This window comes from Ornithodoros turicata, unplaced genomic scaffold (assembly GCF_037126465.1).
Source record: "Ornithodoros turicata isolate Travis unplaced genomic scaffold, ASM3712646v1 Chromosome62, whole genome shotgun sequence".
NCBI lineage: Eukaryota > Metazoa > Arthropoda > Arachnida > Ixodida > Argasidae > Ornithodoros > Ornithodoros turicata.
The window spans coordinates 636,635-657,807 of NW_026999386.1; the positions used below are offsets into that span (position 1 = coordinate 636,635).

The 21,173-nt window shown below is 48.3% G+C and overlaps 1 protein-coding gene across 1 annotated transcript in view; it reads left to right on the forward strand.

Annotated features, from left to right (window-relative positions):
- LOC135374465 (uncharacterized) overlaps window positions 1-21,173 on the forward strand; it is a 233,232-nt gene that overhangs the window by 156,959 nt on the left and 55,100 nt on the right. Inside the window, exon 7 of the mRNA XM_064607421.1 lies at window positions 6,181-6,292. Within this exon, the coding sequence (XP_064463491.1) occupies window positions 6,181-6,292 (112 nt within the window). The remainder of the gene's footprint in view (window positions 1-6,180; window positions 6,293-21,173) is intronic.

Below are 21,173 nucleotides of genomic sequence, written 5' to 3' on the forward strand. Positions count from 1 at the left end.
GTAAGACCGCTGTGATGACAGTTGCTGCTCTCAAGTATAACACGTTAGCCCTCACCGAGATATGTCAGTGTCACCGTGGGAATCAACAGAACAACAACTGACAGAACAACGCACAACTAAAATCCCTCGTTTCCGGTAGCCGTAAGTACCTTAAACCCTCGGTGTGGTCTTCAGTAGTCCTTCTGGCATCCATGCGCTTGAACCCATTCACTTTATATCATGTGAAAGGACATGTGTAAAGCTATCGGATGATGCTAATCCAACGGTGGCAGCCACCACCTGCAGGGGTCTCGCAATGGGCACATTTTACGTTTTTCGAAACTTCCGTTTTTCGTTCTTTTACCAATGAAAAGGATGTGACTTTCACACTTCCTGGGGGACTGGCGGCAACCTCAAACAAAAACTAAGATGTCACCAGTGGATAAAGATCTCTACGAAGCGCTTCGTTTCTTCTCACTGCTTTGTCGGCATGTTCGTCGAACTGGGGCTTCTCGTCAAGGGCGCACAGGCAACTCATGTACTCTCCCACGGTTTGAATGAGCCTGACGGAACTGGGAGACCATTGGGTAAACGTAAAGTGATGCTCTGGGGACACTACAACAAGCTCACGCAGTGTGGTCATTGATTTCTCCGTCAGCGGGACACTTGTAGCAAAGAAGAGGTTGAAGGTCTCGTGCTCGTGTGTGGGGCGCGCAAGGCCGCAGCCTCGTGCACCTTGCCTGACAAAAAAAATCGCTGCGCGTCTCTCAGGCAAAAATAAAAGATTGTCTCACTTGGCGTCTAAAGTAGAGACATGACGCCACCTTTTGAAAAATAATCAAGGAAATCGAAGATGGCATTTTTGAGAAAACTGAGATGCAACATTGGCAATTTTCGCCTACCATGTGTGATTCTCAAGCTAATAACGCAGAAACAACTGGGCTGAGAAAAATGAGCTCTATACAGCACGAAAGCTCTTTCAATGTCCTATCGAATGGCACTAAGCTCGATGTTCTCAGAGGTTCCGTCATGAAGCAAATTGGTAACAAAGTTTGGCCTTTTTGAACGTTTACGCCAAGTTTGACATTTTTTAACAGAAAATCTGTGGCTCTCAGAGTTTTGTGGGTGACTGTCGACAGTGTCTATGGTGCAGCCTATAATCACAAAAAACCTCCAGTTCGTAGACATAAAATTAGCGGTGCTAGATCCGGTCAAAGTCGGTCCAGAAGAAAGCGTGCTCAAGCAGCATCAGACTTTCCCCCTCTCCTACGCGGAAACTACTACACGCACGAGCGTCGCACGTGGCGCAATTTGCGTCGTTTGAGCTGTCCTCTAACATATATTTTTTTCTCGGCGAATTAAAAAATACGACTTTCACACGTTGTTCGATTTAAAATGAAACTACCCAGCTGTGACAGCCCCATCGCAAACCTACCGCTCACGGTATCAGCTTGCCAGCTTAAAATCCGTCGATGGTCTGCCTCTGAAACCCGCCACTTCAGTGCAGACGCTATTCGATGAAACACCTTTCTTCGAGCCATCGACCCCGCGATGCAACTTTACCCCTCCCAACACCTTACCAGGCCCGAGGAAACCCTCCTTCATCGCCTCCGCCTTAACGTCGCCTACACTCCGTCACTCCTGCACAAGATGGGCAGACGCGGCAACGCAAACTGCGATGCCTGCGGCGCCATCGCTGACGTAGCCCACCTCCTGCTAACGTGCCCGACGTTCTCGGCGCCCCGTGCCGCCCTCGCCCGACGCCTCCAAGCCTTGGGCCACCACCCAAGCAATAATAAATTACAGTTCCCCGAACCGGGAAAAATCAGGAACATAGTACGTCTGCATTTTCCTTCCAAGCGTACTATACGAAGTAATTAGAAGCACTTCCCACCGCCAGCCGCTTGTACCCGATGCATCGCACTCTCAATAGGAAATACGCCACGCCAAATCTCTCAAGCCCCAAGCGCTTGTCGTCTGCTCCGGTGCACCTGTAGCGGGCCGTGGCCATCTTCGTTGCGTGTTCGAAGGTCGAAGGTCGAAGATCGAAGGTTGCGTGTTCAAATCACGTCCGGGTCACCAGTGTTGAGTCAGAGAAAGGACTGCAACGGAAGGTTCTTTATTGCCGGCTGGGTGCCAACTGAACTCGATCAGGGTGGCCGAGTAGAATGGTCAAAGGCTGGCGCGTAACACGAGGGGCGTGCAAAACTCGATGTGCCTGCGCACGGCGCACGCCATCTGTGTCGTCTGCTACAGGGCGGTACGTAAGCGGTCGGCGATTCAGTCGCTAGGAGAAGGGCAGACGTGATGCTGTCGTTGTGAGCCGGACGGTGAAATGCTTCACGGCTGCAGAGGTGGGCCGGGCCGTGCTGGACGGTGAGGCCGCAGACGGAAAGGCGCCGGGTACGTTAATGGCGGGGTTGGCAGGCGGTGGGTCCAAGTATAGGGCGCTGTGGTAGTGCTCGTCGAAGGCGTCGTCAGGAATTTGGGATAGTAAAGAGCCGATTTGCTCCGAACATGGTGTTCGTTGTTCGGGTCACCAAATGTAGAGGACGATGGTCTTCCTCTACATGAGCCCCGACTGGCGATGATGGTATGCCACGGAGAGGCGATGACGGTGGCCAATCTCTATGGCCGCGCCGGTGGAACTAAGGCAGGTGCTTCAGGCGCGTGGCCATCTTCGTCATTGTCCACGGCCCGCTACACACCCATTTGAGATGGAAGCGCCAAAACCTCGGTGATGTCTGAGGGCCGATTCACACGATGCAACTTTATTTATTGCATTTTATTTATTTTTTTGCTGCAACTCCGCAACAGCTGCGCGCAACCGAAGTTGCACCAAATAGTAGGTCCCTTTCACAAGGCGAGTAACTCGGAATGTCGTAGTGGTCACGGAGCTCGCCAGATGGTGCGAAAAAGCATCATTGTCATCATTTTCGTCCAATCGCACTGCGACCTTCAATCCGCTGCCACTTCCATAATTTCCACTGATCAGTGATAATTTCAACCTCGCCCGTCCTGCCCTCCAGCGACTCCTCCAACACGCTCTCGATACTATCCAGCAGTACCTGTCACTGGCGGGCTTAGACATCTCGTTGGAAAAGACAGTAATACTCCCTTTCACAAGGCGGAACATGCGGTCCTTCCAGCTTTCGGTTGCTGGCATACCATTGAAGCACGTGTCTCACCATAGGTTTCTAGGTTTCGCTGTTGATACTGGGCTCTCTTGGCGGAAGCATATTGCAAGCTTGGAGATCAAGATCCACCGTTGGATTGCGGTGATCCGTCGCTTGACAGGCATGAGATGGGGCAGTGACACGAGCTCTCTGTTGGCCGTCCACAGGGCTTTCGTTCGAGGGTCCCTCGCGTATAGTTTTTACGATGCTTAATGGCCTGCCGACATCTTCAGATCATAGGTTGCAGTGCCTCCTGGAGCGAAGCTTTCGTATGTGCCTTGGCATTCCCCAAGCAGCAGAGACCCGAGCAGTTATTGCTGAAGCGAAGGACAGCACGCTGGACGTTCTTCGCTACGGTGAGACCTGCCGACTTTTCCGCCGCCTTTTATCCCATCATCGGCGGCACCCGCTCGTATCGAAGATCTTGAGTCGCAAGCATTGCAAGGTCCGCCCGATGATGGCTAAGCTGAAGCCTAGCGTTCCGCGTTTCGTGGTGAAGACAGTGGCTCCTAGTGCCCCTACATGGTCTCTGTCAAGCCCAGACACCCGCATAACTGTTCCTGGCCTGCATGGAAGGAAAAAGGTATACAGCCCCGTGTGTCGCCAAACAGCTTACCTGCGCATGATGAATGACAAGTACACGGCGCCAACGTCGGATTTCACTGAAGGGTCATCTACTCGGGATGGCTCGTCCTCGGCATTTGTCATTCCATCTCAGTCAGTCTCCTGTGGTCATCGTCTTTCTCACAGAACATCGTCTACGTGTGCCGAGCTCTACGACATTCTCTTTGCTATGCAAAAAATATGAGCCCGTCCAGCTCAGTCCTGGGTCGTCTTTACAGACTCAAGACCCGCGCTCCAGTGTGTGGCCAACTTGAGGATACGTGGGTCCCTCGGTCCTGTTGTCTTTGACATCCTGCAAGTTTATAAGAAGGCAGCCATTGCAGGGCACACTGTCGCATTGCAGTGGATCCCCGGACGTGTCGGCATCAGCGGCAATGAAGAAGCAGACAGAGCCGACTTGAGCGCCCATCAGCACACAGCTTTTTCCCCGATAATGATGTCGTCGGGCGACCGAAGACATCTCCTTTTGACACTCACCGGCACCAAGATGCAGGCTCAGTGGCAACACGACATAGCTCACTCCCTTCTCTCGGATGTAGACCGCACGCTTTCTCTCGTACTTCCTCCGCGACTACCGCACCCCTTTACTGTTCTCTTCCACCACATGAGGCTCAACGTTGCCTTTACACCTGCCTTAACACCGTCTCGGCTCCACCTTGTCTTCCCTCTGCCCCACTTGTGGACTGCACGGCGACCTCTGCCACGTCATCTTCGTTTGAGGGCAATATCACCACGAGCGTGCACTAATGGAAGTCTCTATGCAACGTATTGACCGTTCAACCTCGCAAAGATCCTCGGACCGTGGTGGAACGCTGCCCACCAGATGCAAGGTCTTTGTCTTCTTGCGGTGTACTTGTGCTCCACCGGTCTGGTGAGGGCTCTCTGAAAGCCCCCATAATCATCCACTCATCCTTTCCCAACGCGCTATAGGGCAGTGTACCGCCTCAGCGGCGGTGAATCGCCCATCCCATCGTCATCCAATGTATGTGTGTGTGTGTCATCCTCGGACCGTGGTCGAACGCTGCCCACCAGATGCAAGGCCTTCGTCGTCTTGCGGAGTACTTTTGCTCCACCGGTCTGGTGACGGCTCTCTGAAAGTGCTCCCCACACCATCATCCCCTCATCCGTTCCCAATGTGCAATACGGCAGTATACCGCCTCATCGGCGGTGAATCGTCCACCTCATCAACATCCAATGTATGTGTGTGTGTGTGTGTGTGTGTCATCGTCCCGCGTATACTGTCACTGCAACAACTGATACACGAAAGTTTCGTCAAGGAAATTGCGCATGGCAGGCAGTCGTTCTGAATGGACGCGCTTGGAAGGAGGAGCCATGTGAGTGATGTGATAGAAAAAAAAAGAGCCATATAATTGACATGCTGCACCTAGAGTCGCAGAAGAAATCGCTCATGGAGCGATCGGCTCTGCAACTCGGGTTGCGCAACCGTTCGCTTTGCCGTTCACACGGTGCAACCTGGTGGTGCAACTAAAGTGTGAGTCGACCCTCCCACTTCGGAGTGCGCCTATGGCGCGAAGCACTCGCGCTCAGGGGCGCCTATTTAACGCACGTTGAAGAACGTTTAATCGTTTTGTGGACTTTCAAAAAGAGCAACGGACGCGCGCAAGTAAAAGTAAAATATATTTCCGTATCTGTATTAAGTGGAAGGAGTTAGAAGTGCTTTCCGAATGGAAAACGCAGCAGAACAGAGCTATCATCATTATACATTCGCCGCGTTACCACGAGCAGTGAGGAAGAATATCGCATTTGGCAATTATACACCCCAGTCATTATCATCGAAAGAAAGTTGTTTGGACAGAATGGCGTAGATGGAGACTAGCTGGTGTATAAACGCCATGATTGGCAAGCCTGAGCCATCGTGTTCTGTTTTGTTTACGTGTCTTTGCCTAGGCTTGCCTATCATTGTTGTTTGAAGCATGAAGCAATTCGAGGGCACATACACTGGTTATGTGTACTTTGTCACTGCTTCCTTTTTTGTAGTTCAATATACATACCGGGCGTCCGCTTTTCAAAAACGTTCAGGACCCCAAGTGCACTACCACAGTCTGTCAGAGATGAGTTGAATACAGGGTAAATACCAGGAAATATCCTCTATCTGTTCTTACTTTGGATTGCCTCTGAAGGAAAACATGGGAGGCTGGACAAGCCTGCGAGGATTTTGGCCGTAAAATTTACTTTCGTGCGCTTTAATTGATTACTTTTATTTACTAATGACTAAATTAAATTAATTACACTAATTGCATTATTTTCGGCCTACATCAAACCGTAACGCCAAACTGCTACATTAAATTTCTTAAGTGTCAGCCATATAAACGATGGTGAAAGACGTAAATATACTGCGTCAAAAGTATGTTCATGGCAAAAAAAGAAATTCCTATTTCAGGTCCAATGACGCATCGTGTGACTCTTCCAAGAAAAGCTCCAGTCAAGTAGATGAAGCAGAAGACTTTTTTCCCCAGCCACGACAAGCAACTTTAATGGGAAACACAGCTCAGGTACAGCGAATTCTTTAATTGCTGTCCCCAGCATAGGGCATGACTCTAACTGGTTCAAGTACAATTTCACGGAAGAGCGTCGTGACACGATGAAGGAACCTCACATTTGGTGAAAACCACTAAAGCAAAAGCTGGAGAGGTTTTCTGCGTTATCAGCCACAGTCATGTCTCGCTTATCGGGACGCCTTATGCTCACCTTCTATCGTTGAAATAGTGAATAAGCAATACGCGAATCAAATGCGGGGATGCGTGTAGTTCCCCTGTACTTATCTTTTTGCCGCAAAACTGGGTACATCGTGGGCTTTCGAACGTCAACTCCCAGTATATATACGAGCTGGGCCTCCTACGTCATTGATTACGTAACACCGCCGCACAAAGCATGCTGGTGGGCAGTATCAGCTTTATCAACCTGTCAGCCGACACGTTTTTCCGGCTTCTTGCCCACCACAGCAAAATATAACCTCGAACCAGTCTTATCATGCGTCACATGTTTGTAAACAGGGGGTCGTCTATAGAAGCACTGGACACAAGCATAAAGGCTAGCAATACTTTCACGTGGTTTAGATATCGAGCTTTTGTGTCTGGTACAAGTCGGACATCTCTTGCGCTTCTCGGAAACTCTCTCCACACCAGTCTCAAGTGGCCGATCCCTGACAAAATGGGGTCAAAGAGGAGGATAGAGGCCAACATCAGCAAATACCTAGGACGGAGGCCACGTTTCCGTATAAGCGAATCAGAATGCTGCTGCTTCTGGAACGTTGTTTCCATTACTTTACGTCCGGATGCGGTAAGTAGTAGTGAGAGTAGTAGCCATCCTCTAGTAGCCCATCAGCTCTCCTTGACACATATCAACTCTACCTACTATTGCTGTCGTCAAATCTTCACAGATGCATCTGTGATGCGTGACACGTCGGGGGCAGCCTTTTGCATCGCAGATACGGACCACCAACAAGCCTACACGTTGCCCAGTCCTGTGTCCTCTACTGAGGCGGAACAGTATACCATCCTCGCAGCCTTAGAATACATTGCTGGCCTGCGACCTAAGAAGACTTGGGTTGTCCTCACTGACAGCAGGGCGTCCCTGCTTCTTTTGCTGTCTTCCCGCCTCGCCATCATACGTGACCTGCCCAGCATTGTCATCCAGGCATACAATCGGCTCTGTGTCAGTGGTCACGTTCTGTCTGCAATGGATTCCCGGTCATGTGGGCCTATCCGGCAATTCACGCGTGCTGCACAAGTTGTGACTCATGCCACTGCACATCTGCCCCTTACTATTTCTGCCTGTCGTCTGTCTATACGCCGCCGGTGCGCTGCTCGTGCCCAAGCGTTCACAGCAGAGGCTGCCTCATACAACAGTCACCAGCAATCAATCGACCCCTCAGTGGACTTCTTCATTCCGTGTCGCTGCACTCGTCACGAGGAATCGCTCCTTCACCGCCTCCGTCTAAACGCCGCCCGAACAGCGCTGCATCTGCTCCCCTCTGCACTAGCTGTGGCGTTGTGGCTGATATTCACCACTGTATCCTACACTATCGGCAGCACCTTGTGCACCGTGACTCCCTCTGTAGTCGTGTATCCGCTCCTTTCTATAGAGTTTCTTCAGCAGCTGGAGCGCCCTGTACCAGCCACATGTTAACATTTGGGTAGTAATTTCGGCCGGATCTCCTACTTTCCTTCGTTTAGACTTGTCTCGCTAAATGGTACCCACTAAAGCGAAGCTTATTACAATCGCTCAGTACAGCGCGCCTTTATTTAGTGGCTCTAGGTTAGACAACAACAACAGATAAATTAATGATGATGAATGGGGAAATTAGGATAGGTTAGGTTGGGTTAGACTAGACTAGACTAGACTACTATACTAGCAAGACAAGACAAGACAAAGTCACACTGTGCGTTCGTATATATATATATATATATATTTTTTTTTTTTGTAATGAAATATGTATGAGACGCGACAAGCCTGCCAGGTAAACCTCGCCGAAATAAAGGGAAGTCGAATACTCCCAATTTCCCCGGTGGGTTTGACATTTTATGGTTGCCGGTTTTTACGGTTGTCTTTTCTTTTTTCTTTTTTGCGGTGGGTTTGATTTTTTCTGGTGTCTGACGGATTGGCTGGTGTTCTCCTTTGATACACTGTTTGTGAAATTCGAGGGTGAGGTGAAATTGCGGAGCTACACGGTCATCCTTATAGGAAGGGCCCGTAATAACTAATAGTGAGTTTTAGCATACCGTACGCTGTCGCCTTTGCGTACGTAAGTGATAGCGTCTTGGTTCTGCGCAATGCACAAAGCCCTGCTTATGTCTTGCGCGTGTGAAGATCCACCAACGCGAACCGTGCGGAAAGGCGACAGCGTACGTTGTACTAAAACTCACTATTAGAGCTCAGCTACGCCGATTTTCGAGTGTTACAGAATGGAATGGTACTCACACTATGATTTCATAAGAGGACACTGATTATGTGTGCAAAATAGTTATCCCAAACACCTCGCGGTTTTTCCAGAAAGTGAATTTTTAGTTTCACTGACATTCCGTCTTGTGGCCCGCAAACCCTGTGTCGACGACACATTCGTGGTCTGGGGGTGCTCCGGCTTAACATGACATTTGGCTTGGTTTCTTCCGCGGAGCCGCCCGGTTTCTTTTGCCGAGCCGTCTGCTGCGGAGATTGAGATTGGGGTAATGATATACCAGTTCGCTATTAGGGAGCCAATATATTTCTGTGACTTCACTGAACCCACGAGGAACGTGAATTTTGCTTTCTTCGACTGCAAAGCATTTGCTAGGCCAGTACAAACTTCCTGGTGTGTTTCGTGTTCTGTGCTGCGTGCCAAGAATGCGTGAGGGGGGCGGAATACATATTTATTGAAAGGAAAGGTCTGCCATACCAAGGTCGGCATGCTATTCCATTAAAAAAAAACGAAGAGTAAATAGAAAGAAAAGGAAGAAGAGGAAAAAGGTGAGACTCTATAAAAAAGGAAGAAAAACAAAAACGAAAAGGAAAGAAAGAAGGGAAGAAGAAGAATAAAGCAATGAAGAAAGAAGAAAGAGAAAAAAGTAAAAAGAAGAAAGAGAAAGAACTTGAGACGCGCAGCTCAGAGCGCGAACGAGTGCGCAGCTCAGAGCTTAGAGGCCAGGCCAGTGCACTTTAGAAAGTGCAGTAAAGCAGTTGTGACGGCCCACTGTTGGTGCTGAGGCACAGGGCCAAGAAGTGCGGCCAGCGTCAGTTGATGAAGAATTTTGCTCCCGTCTGCAAGAACACTTCAGCATGCAGTTCCAATGTTTCAAACCACAAGTGTCCGAAAGACGAAAGGAAAAGCTATTGACTGCAACAATCGGTTACAACTCCGACTCTGCGCCACCTTCGAAAGCAGCGATTTGATCTGTTCATTTCGCCCATATGAATGTTACGGAAGCAATGCGCAACTTGTTGTTTCACACGAAGCCGACGATATCTCGACTGGGATGCTGTGCCAACCTTATCTGCAGCTGGAGATTGCAGAGCAAGGACAAGGCAACAGATGGAGGTAAGTCGCGTAATGTTAGACAAGTCAGTCACGCGGTGCAAATGCGATCACATAGAAAGAAAAGAAAAATACGCTGTGTGTCAGTTACTGCTTCACCTTTTAGAGATTAGGCCACAGCGGGTGTATTTTCATGTTTTATCTTCAGTGCTGATTTGGAATTGCCTTATTTGTTAAATGATTTCGCAGGCATTCTGGCACCACCGAGAAATTTGCACTCCACGTCCCAACTATCACATTCTAGGTTTCAAGCTGAAGGCTGTACCTGCCACCCAGACTCTTCTTCAAAGTTCATCTGTTTTTGTTGACGGAACAGAGACACCTGCATCTGGTACTGAGACATTTCATTTTCTGATGAATGATGCATTGTATCACTTGTGCTCACCTTCTTTTTTTGTTCGTATACCCCAGGAATGGGCATAAATACATTTTCTGAATATTTAAATATAAATATGAAATACTTTGTTGAAAGAGGTATCTAAATACTCTTCATAAATACTTTTCAACATCAGTATCTAAATACAAAATATAAATACAGTATAAATACCGCAACTACTAATAAATACTGTGAGGAAAATGTCATCTGGAATTACAGAAATAACGATGACCATAACAACAAATCAGCAACGAACAATAACATTTATGTGTTAGATTGTCATGGCGATTTTAACATTAGAAGTTTCTGGAAGACTTCTGTTCGGATCTTCTGTTCTGCCACACAGTCAGATTCGCAAAGGAGAACAGCATCTCCACAGGTGCCGATGAACAAATGCTTGTATTACATTAAATTTGACAAAGCTGCTTCGTACAACAAGGTAATTGGTTAGTCGCGATCGTTGTCCACAACAACAGCGAAAAACTTGCCAATTAAAATGGTTTGTCGCATGCGCATGCTAGCGCAAACACGGCATAACTGCGCACCAAACTCTCCCTTCTTCCCGAAAGGTGAAATGCAGGGCAACTTCAAGATATGAGTCACTATATACATACAGTATTTAGGAGTATTTATAAAGTATTTACAAAAATAAATACCCAAAAATTGGTATTTATAAATAGAATTATAAACACACGTTTCAGGTCTGTATTTCAATACAAAATATAAATACATGTATTTATATTTTAAATACTATTTTAATTACAATGTATTTAAATACTGCCCATCCCTGGTATACCCTTGCTGTTGCGCGCTAGCTTAGAGCAACCATGCCTGAGGTGCTTGTGTTCTTATTCCAGTGATTTCAGTGTACATCTAAGCAGCATCATATGCATGGCAGCACATCTTGTGTATTTTGAGTAAGGTATAAACTTAAATATTGGTTCAGTTGTTGTATTTTATCGCATTGTTGTATCACAAATAAGGTGTTCTTCCAGAGCCTTAAAGGGTTACATTGAAGCAGTTTCATGTGTGCAACAGCACATACCTTTTCTCAGTTTTGAGTAAGGTAAATATAAGTCTTCCAGCTGACGTCTTACGGTCACAAATTGTGTTTTTCGAGACGTTTCAGGATTACATTCAAGCAGCATCATGTGTGCAACAGTTGTGTTCTGGCAATGCAACAGAAGCTTGTGTAGAGTTCAAGTGGTGTCATGTATACAAAAACTTGTTTTATGCCTTTCTGTAGCTGCTGTACTAATATTGTGAGTACAGAGATATTCCTGCAGAACATATCAGAGCATCTTCTGTGCTATTGTTGGTATGATCTGCAGCAGTATATTGATAAGTTAATTATTCAATGACTTCAGGTAACATTTACGTTCTTACTTCCAGATAAACCTGTCACGGAAATGCCCTACTCCTTGATATGTTTAGTTCGAGATTTTGTCGAAACAATCCGCCTGGAGCATTATTTTTCAACTGGCAGTGGCAATACTATCACGACACACCACGCACTCCATGTCTAAGGTGCATGTACAATGTATCTAACTGATTCTCAGGTGCTGGCGAGCTCGCACACATTTACAACATGAAACAAGTGACACAGAGATCGTATAGTCATGCCTTTTCCTCCGAGCCTCGGGTTTCATGTTGTTATCCTCACATGCAGCTGATTTCGCCTGTGCTGGGCAGCATGAGCAAAAGCGCAAGTTGTTTTCGATCACAGGACACGGCGCATAAATGCTATACATCATTCTACATAATGTAATCTAACAGTTGTTCATGTTTTTTGTATGTCAGGGTGTACCGTTGCCGTATAGCATTTATGGCTTGTGTCCTGTGATCGGAAACAATGGTATATTTTTGTGCTACAACCGGTAAACTACAGTAAAGATTTAGAAAGACTGTGTCATACCGTAAACCACTCTGGGAAATGCCAGTTTGAAAGACTATTGGAGACTGTCATTATAACGGGGGAAATGTTCTAGGGTGAATTTTTTACAGTGTGTGCCGCACTACATAATGCACTGCAGGCCCACCAAAGTATGGTATGGAGGACAGCAGTGTCCTCCATACCATACTGGACGCACAGCAGTATGCGTACGGCAGGATATCGTTGCCACTCAATTGAATGTGGACTCTCAGTCCCCTTTTGACGCTGTGCAGTGCAAGATACAGTTGGGCAGAACCCCATTGTCCGTTTTAAGCATGTACGCCCGGCCTTCTCTGCAAGTGTCGAAGACTATGCTGCGGTCAGTCTTACAAGGCTTAGAGGCCTCTTTCTTGGTGGTTTGTGATATTAACGTCCATGATCCTTTGTGGGGAAGCCGTAAGAGGGACAGCAAATGGTCCATCTGGCTTGACATAATGGATGATATGGACCTTAGCATCATAAATGACGGATCTCCTACGTTTCTTCATCAGGACTTTTCTACTGATGCTCTTTATATCTCGCTTTGTTCCAAGGACATTGGTTCCCGCTTCACCTGGTCGACGGATGTGGATGGAAGTGTTAGTGACAATATTCATATTTTCATCGTATATGACAAGTTTACGGTCAAGGCCCACAAGATCGCTTGGCTCACGAACTGGAATGCATTCCGGGATTTGTGCAGATATGGGGCACATAGTGAAATCACGGTTGAGAACATGACTCGTCTCATCATGACAAATCTAGAGTCGGGTACCGCGACAGTGAAGGTCTGTGCCGGACACGCAGGTACCAACCAAAAATTTGATTGTCTTCGGGCACACAGAAGGCGTGCTGAGGTCAACTGCTCGATGTTCAAGAGGCGCGCCGCTCCACCAGACTTGTGCAAAAAGCGTTGAAAACTTTGAACAGGGACAGATAGCGCAAATTTTGCACATCCCTATCTCCTTCAGCTCGCCCAGCTAAGATCTGGAGAGTGGCATGGAGCTTAAAAGTCGCTCCTGTGAAGAACCCTCTGCGAGCTTTGTCCCTGTCTCTATCCAAGCCAGAAAAAAAGGTGGCCCAAGACTTTTGCCGGATTATAGCGAGACGTTCTGAGGCAGCAAACAGTGGAAGGTTCAGTGCATCTGTACATCTGTGTACATCTGTGCACAAGTAAACTGCGATTACGCATGCCTCTCCTGTGGCGGATCCTGCTATGGACGCGGACTTCACGATGGCGGAACTCACGACTGCTATAGCCCTTTCCCAGAAGGCGTCATGCCCTGGCCCTGACAAGGTCTCTTATGCAGCTGTCAAGAACCTTGATGCCAGCTGTCTCCAGGCGCTTCTTGAAATTCATAATACTTTTTGGAGACAAAGGCAGGCCCCTCCTTGTGGAAGGAAGCACAAGTTGTCCCCATACTGAAGCCAGGAAAACACCCATCAGACTTGGCATCGTTTCGCCCTGTCAGTTTAACCAGTTGCTTATGCAAGGTCCTTGAGCGAATTGTTTTACACAGGCTGGAGTGGTGGCTGGAGGGACATTCTGCCTTCCCTCAAGAAATTGCAGGATTCCGCCGTCACCGTAGCTCCATGGACTCATGCTTGACTTAGTATCCACCGTGGAGGAAGCGAAGATCCTCAAGAAGATAACCACAGCCGTCTTCCTTGACGTACGTAAAACGGATCTACGATACAGTGAATCACACCTGTGTTCTGTACGCGCTTCTACAGGCCCGAGTCCCCCAAAGGGCTTTTGCATGGATTAGTGACTTCTTGCGCCAGAGATCAATATTTGTCAAGACTGGAGAAGGTGATACATGCCGGACTACGCTACTGCAGGGAGTCCCCCAGGGCAGTGTTTTGAGTCCTTTGCTCTTTAACATTGTCATGGTGGGTCTCAAAAGCTGCGTTTCCAAGGTCGTGAACCTGTCAGTATACGCGGATTACGTATACACATGGACAGTAGGATAATCTCGTCCTGCCATACAAGCCCGGCTACAACGCTCCTGGACGCCATCAGCAACTTCTACCTGGATGCAGGGATGGAAATCTCAGCTGAAAAATGCGCGGTTCTCTCATTTACGAAGAAGCATATGCATCGTTTTCGGCTTCATCTCGGAATGAATCATCTGCAGCAAGTAACTCACCATAAGTTCCTGGGAGTTATTTTAGACCGCAGTCTATCCTGGCGCCGGCATGTGGGCTACTTCGTTCCTAAGGCGCAGCGCTGGATAAATGTGCTCCGCCACTTTGCTGGTGCACGATGGGGCAGTAAGGAACGGGACTGTCGACATTATATTGCCAAAAGGGGATAGACGGTCTTACCTGTCAGCGCTTGCATCAGCAAAGGCCGCCCATCAATGGCGTCAAGACATTCCGGAACTCCTCCACTCAGTAGATCCCACACTGTCCTTCATAATGCTGTCTACCCTTCGTCGGACCATTACGTATATCATCCGTCGACTTCGTTTGAACGTCGCATTCACCCCATACTTTCGCCACAAGCTGGGCTATAGTAACACAATGCTATGCCCTTGCTGTAATACTCCAAGTACTGTCAAGCACATTCTCATCGACTGTCAGAAGTATTTCACTGAGCGACGCGTCCTCCAGCGCTAACTTGAAGCCACTGGGGCGCCCTCACTTGCCCTCCCTCAACTGCTTGGGCCTTCGGTCAATCCTGCGCATCAGCTACGAGCTCTTCAAGCCCTCATCTCCTTCTTAGCAGCAACAGAGCTCCTGCGTGAACTCTGAACATTCATCTTCGTCATCACTCACCATTTTCTCCCCCTCAAACAATGGGATAGGGTGCTGCCTCAGCGCGAGACATCCCACTACATCATCATTACTTATTTGTTACCATTGTTGTATGGTAACGGTCGTAATACTGATTTGCTCAAAAAAGGAACGTGTGCATTTCTTGTACTAACTTCCCTTTATGGTGTTGGTGGTGGTGGTGGTGGTGACGAAAACCGGCTTGCCGTTGTTGGCCTCACGAATGTAGGCTGCGTCACGACTGTAGCCAGGATGAGATGAGATGATGTGATAACTTCCCTTTATGCAAAGTCATAAAAAAATGTTTTCAACCAATGGGGAGGGAGAGGACATCATTCTGGACTCTCTTGACCTACAATGTGTTGTGTGCGAAGGTCATTTTGAAGAGTGTAGGTGGTACAAGACTGTGTTCCCACATTCGTGGCAGTGTTGACTAATAACCATAATAAAGTAGAGAGTATATTTCTGTCATGGCAAAGTTATGTAGAGATATATCTGTCTCAACATACAGGTACCAAAACTGCTTTTTGTGCCTAAAAATGATATGACAAATAGTTGTCTGTTAAATAGCACTAATCTTGTGCCGGATTCCATGACATGTCTGTGACATTTCAAAGTGATTAATATGCACCATGTAGATATCTGCAATGCTGAAGACGACTGTAAACCTTCTATGGATTGTTGTTTCAAGAAAAGTACAGTGTGATTTGCGAACAGCGCCAGGCTGTACCGTCACAATTCTACATAAAAATATATAAAGGTTCAGAAAGGAAACATGATGAAGGTCCATAGCAAACAGCCTGAGACGAGGGATAGGGAGGGAGATAGACAATGTCTCAACATTGTGTGTGTATGTCTCTTCTTGTATTTCCTCTTGGGGTCTCGCCATCATGGATACTATCACCAGCTCGCTTACTATTGAACAGTTCTTTCAACGATAAGTATCACTTTCATGAACTGAATGGCAGCCAGCGTGCTGTCAATAAAAAGAATACTGGAACTACAATATGATCTTTAGGCTGTGCGTGGTAATTTCTTTCTCATAAATGGTGGCTTAGAATTTCAGGACAGTGCCTGCAGTGGTAGTATACTTGTGCTTTTTTTTTTGGGGGGGGGGGCTCCACCTGGGCGTAGCAAGCCGACATAGGTCTGGCTGACCTCTCCCTGCGTGGACGCCACCTCCTGTTCATTAAACTTATATACCCCCCCCCCCTTTGTGTGCGGTCGGCCACCTGTAATCTGCTAACATGCGCATGGCTAAAACAAATTATATTTGTATTTGTTTGAATACAGTTGGTACAGCACATTGTTTTTTTACACGTTCTTTGGAAAATATAAATAAGTTATCTACTCTGCAAGTCTCTTGTCAGCTATGCAGAGCAACTTCGAATTTCACTAAAAGACACGGGTGAAACCTAGCGAAACAAGTGTTGAAGGTCCATATAGGTCATGGATAGATTCTATTATTATTATTATTAGATCATAGGTCAGGCTTAGGTCCTGGTTGGTAGCAACGTAATTGATACTTATTAAAAATTGGTGCAGGAGGTGACCAACATCACTAAATACACCAACTGACTCTTACAAATTTTGTGGTGTTATACTTTTGAAGTAACATTAATAAGCCGCAGTGCTCTTTTCTCTTTTGTTCCTTTTAACCCAGGAATATTAGGTCTTCGGCATCACCAGCCTTAGTTGCTGAGCATGCAGTTATTTACGTTGAGTGCTGCAGTTTCATATTTGTTTCTCTGGACGAGCAAGCCCGGGCTTCCCCATTTTGATAAAGGCCTTTCAGCTTTGACAGGGCATTTGTAGACAGGGAAAACGTTTGGAACCTGTATGTTGCTACGAAGTGCACCGTACAAGACAGAGGACAGCGCCAACCACTTCCACCGAGGTTATTGGGTTTGTGACAAAATGTATATACCTTTTGTCACTAACTTGGTGGCAAAGTTGCTTGAGTGGCAGTTGCACAATTTTAAGCACATGTTCTAAAAAAATTAGGTATATAGAAGTTCTACCTGGTTCAGCATGTGGAGTACACAATATTGCCACGAATCATCATCACGAAACTTCCAGGGTAGGCATGAAACGGTACATCTCATCCCGGCGCATGCTGAAGAAGAAGCAAGAAGCTTCCAGACACATCGCCTGCTCTCTGGCAAACGCACGTGCTGTTTCTAGACTTTTCGGCGCGACGCTTAAATGCTTGTGCGCTCCAAGCTGGAGCATTCATTCTTTGGACTCAGTTGTGTTCAGAGAGCTATCACTCTTGTGTTTTGCTACCAAGTAGTCTAATAAACCGTTCGCTGTTTATTCGACGACTCGCCGACCCATTTCGCTTCGTGACATTTCTTGTGGAGGTGCGGGGCATCCCTTGTCCAACGGCCTGGAAAACCAACTGCGACAAAGCAGAAGACAGCTTGGTCTGCCTGCAGAATTCAGTCCATTAGAACCCCCTAACCGCAAGAAGAAGACTGCGGAGACCAGTACCCAAGTGGCGCATCCTGTTGCCACGCCCATAGCCCCTGCACGGTCGCCGAAGACATTCAGCGGTGAGTATTACGACGACGTGGACGATTGGGTCGACCACTACGAGCGGATCGCCAAGTTCAACAACTGGAGTGACGACAAGAAGCTCGTCAACGTCTATTTCTCCCTGGAATGCACCGCGAAGACATGGTTCGAGAACCGGGAGACTTCGCTCACATCCTGGGACGTCTTCAAAAGCAACTGAACTGAGAGCGCAAGATACACGGACAAAGAACGGAGAAATAGACAGGACGGGCGCTAACTTCCAACTAAGTTTATTGAAGAAAATGAGCACAAATGCAGAAACCCCTCACAGCACACGTGTCACTTTCTGGGCGCACCGGTTCTGAGCACACCGGTTCTGAGGAAGATCAGTTCCTTTTCGGTTAGAGATACAGAAGGTGTGCTAACGCATACATCTTGATGGTTATTAATCTTTTCTGCTTCTATTATTTCTCTTGTTGTAGTTCCCTTGTTATTGTCCGTGTATCTTGCGCTCTCAGTTCAGATGTCTCATTACCAACTAGCAAAATCCTCAACCCTTCAAAAGCAAACTCCGCGAGGCGTTCGCTTTTCAACAACGAGCTGAACGCGCTGAGCATCTGCTCCAGAGACGGATCCAGCTGCCATACGAAAGCGTTACAGGCTTCGTCGAAGATGTGTTGTGGCTCTTCCGGCGAGCTGACCCGAAAGCACCCGAGGAGAAGAAGGTTCAGCGACTCATGAGGGGCGTAAAAGAAGAAATTTTTCGCGCCCTGTCCCGGGATCCACCCGCCACGACCGACGCTTTTCTGGACGAAGCCGTCCGCATTGAGAGGACCCTGCTCTCTCGCGCTACCGTCGACCAACGACACCAGGGCTACGAGGCTTTCTCCACGACCGCTGGCCTCGATGTCGGATCGCTCTGACAGCTGATTCGAGAGGTGGTACGCGAAGAAGTACGAGCTCTCCTCTGTCCTGAGGAGGACGAGGTTCAGCAGGCAATCCAGACATCGTCAACCGCCAACCCCGACGCCGAAGTACCGAGACCAACCTACATCGCCGCTCTGAGATAGGTGCCACCTACTCGTCCGTCGTACTACGGAAACCGTTGGACGCCTCCTCGGCCTGTCCAACCTACTCCGAGCGTCCCGCCACACTCTCAGCCGTTTCGCAAAACGAACGTTTGGCGGACTCCCGACTTCAGACCGTTCTTCTACAACTGCGGAGATGCCAACCACGTCTATCGCCGATGTCCCTACCTGGCCTTGGCCTTCACTGTTTTTCACCCGACGCCCCCCGCCCCCAGCGCGGTAGTCGCCCCGCCGCAATTGAAGACTATCTACGGCACCAGAAGACAAGTGGTGGGCACGAATAACCGCGGAGAAAGGCGCAAACACAGACGTAACCGCCGTGACGACTCAGCACGTCAACCTGCCTCCCTTGTCGTCAGTCCTTGTGACCGCTACGTGCGACAGAGCACCGACTGGCTGTTTGTTGGCTGAAGGCAACACGCAACTTCTCCTCGAACGAGGAATTGTGATAGCAAGAGGAATTGTGCCAGTAAGAAACGGAATATTTGAACTCCTGGTCACACATTTTCGCCCGGAGCCACAACACCTGGCGAACGGCACGAAGATAGCCGTCATCGTAGACCAATACTCCACCACGGATGTTTGCCTGATGGACACTGCTCGCATCGCGGTCACCACGGAACACGAGGCCGGACATTTCGACGTAAACCCTCAACTCAATACAACTCAAAAGCAGACACTTCTCCAGATGCTCAACGATTTTAGTGACTGCTTCGCTGCATCGTCGAAGGTAAGACAAACGCCCATTGCGAAGCACCGCATCATCGTCGACGAAAAGGCCCGTCCAATTCACCGCATGCCGTACCGCATACCGGGTCTCCTGCAAAGAGCGAGAAACGATCCGATCGCAAGTAGAAGAGATGCTAAGAGATGACATTATCCAGCCGTCGACCAGTCCGCGGGCATCGCCGGTGGTACTAGTGAAGAAGAAGGACGGAACACTCAGGTTCTGCGTCGACTACCGGAAACTGAATGAGATAACGAAGAAGGGCGTCTACCCGTTACCGCGCATCGACGACACGCTCGATCGCCTTCAAAACGCAAATTTTTTCTCTTCCATGGACCTCAAGACAGGGTACTGGCGAATTGAAGTCGACGAACGGGACCGTGAGAAGACTGCCTTCGTAACTCCGGATGGACTTTTCGAATTCAAGGTTATGCCTTTCGGCCTTTGCACAGCACCAGCGACGTTCCAGCGTGTTATGGATACAGTTCTCGCCGGGTTGAAGTGGCAAACCTGCCTGGTGTACCTCGACGATGTTGTCGTCTTCGCAAGAACATTCGAAGAACATGTTGAACGGCTAAAGCAAGTCCTCGAGGCTATCAGAACTGCAGGACTGACGTTGAAGCCTCAGAAGTGTCGATTCGGCTAGAGGAACTCAGATTTCTCGGCCATCTCGTGAGCAGCGACGACGTACGCCCCGACCCCGAGAAGACGGCGGCCATCGCAAATTACCATGTTCCTTCTAACGTGAAAGACGTTCGAAGCTTTCTTGGTCTTTGCGCCTACTATCGACGGTTCATTCCGAACTTTTCAAGAATTGCGTCACCCCTGAATGCCTTCACGAATGGCGGATCCACGTTTATCTGGAGTGAAGCCCTGCAACAGGCGTTTGATGAATTGAAGACGCATCTACAGACCGCACCCGTGCTTTCCCACTTCGATCCAAACGCCGAAACAGAAATACACACCGACGCAAGCAACGATGGTCTAGGAGCCGTGCTCGTTCAACTTCACAACGGCGTCGAACGTGTCATCGCTTACGCAAGCAGAACGCTAACCAAGGCAGAGAAGAACTATTCGACGACCGAAAAAGAGTGCCTTGCACTCATATAGGCCATCACAAAGTTGCACCCCTACCTGTACTGACGGCCGTTCAAGGTGGTAACAGAACATCATTCTCTGTGCTGGCTGGCTGGTTTAAGGGACCCCTCAGGACGCCTAGCGAAATGGGTCGGCGAGTCGGCGAATAAACAGCGAACGGTTTATTAGACTACTTGGTAGCAAAACACAAGAGTGATAGCTCTCTGGACACAACTGAGTCCAAAGAATGAATGCTCCAGCTTGGAGCGCACAACCATTTAAGCGTCGCGCCGAAAAGTCTAGAAACAGCACCTGCGTTTGCCAGAGAGCAGGCGATGTGTCTGGAAGCTTCTTGCTTCTTCTTCATGCGCCGGGATGAGATGTACCGTTTCGTGCCTACCCTGGAAGTTTCGTGATGATGATTCGTGGCAATATAATAATTGGGGGTTTACGTCGCGAGACAACTGAGTGTGGAGTACACAGTACAGTGTAATGTTCGTTATTCTAGCAATGTTAGCATGGTTCAAGAAGTGGGAAATGTGGCACTACCATTGATAACATCTGTTGGGGGGGGATATGTTTAATAGAGTGAAAGAAAAAAGGAAATGTCAGCCAGTCTACTGCCAGCTTGCTACTGGCTATTCCGAAAAAGAAACTGAAAAATAAACAACAAAAAAAGAGACTCAAAATAAACAAAAAGAAAGACGGAAAGGAAAAATGAAAGAAGATCGGGCACGCAGTGCAGTGCAGTGCAGTACAGGCACGAAAGAAAGTCCCAAGAATGTCCAGTCAGAGGGCAGACGCAAGGCCCGAGTCTTTCAAGAAGCGGAGCAGGGCTGTGGTGATGGCCCACTCAGTAGGCCGAGGGATGGGACGAAGGAGAATGGC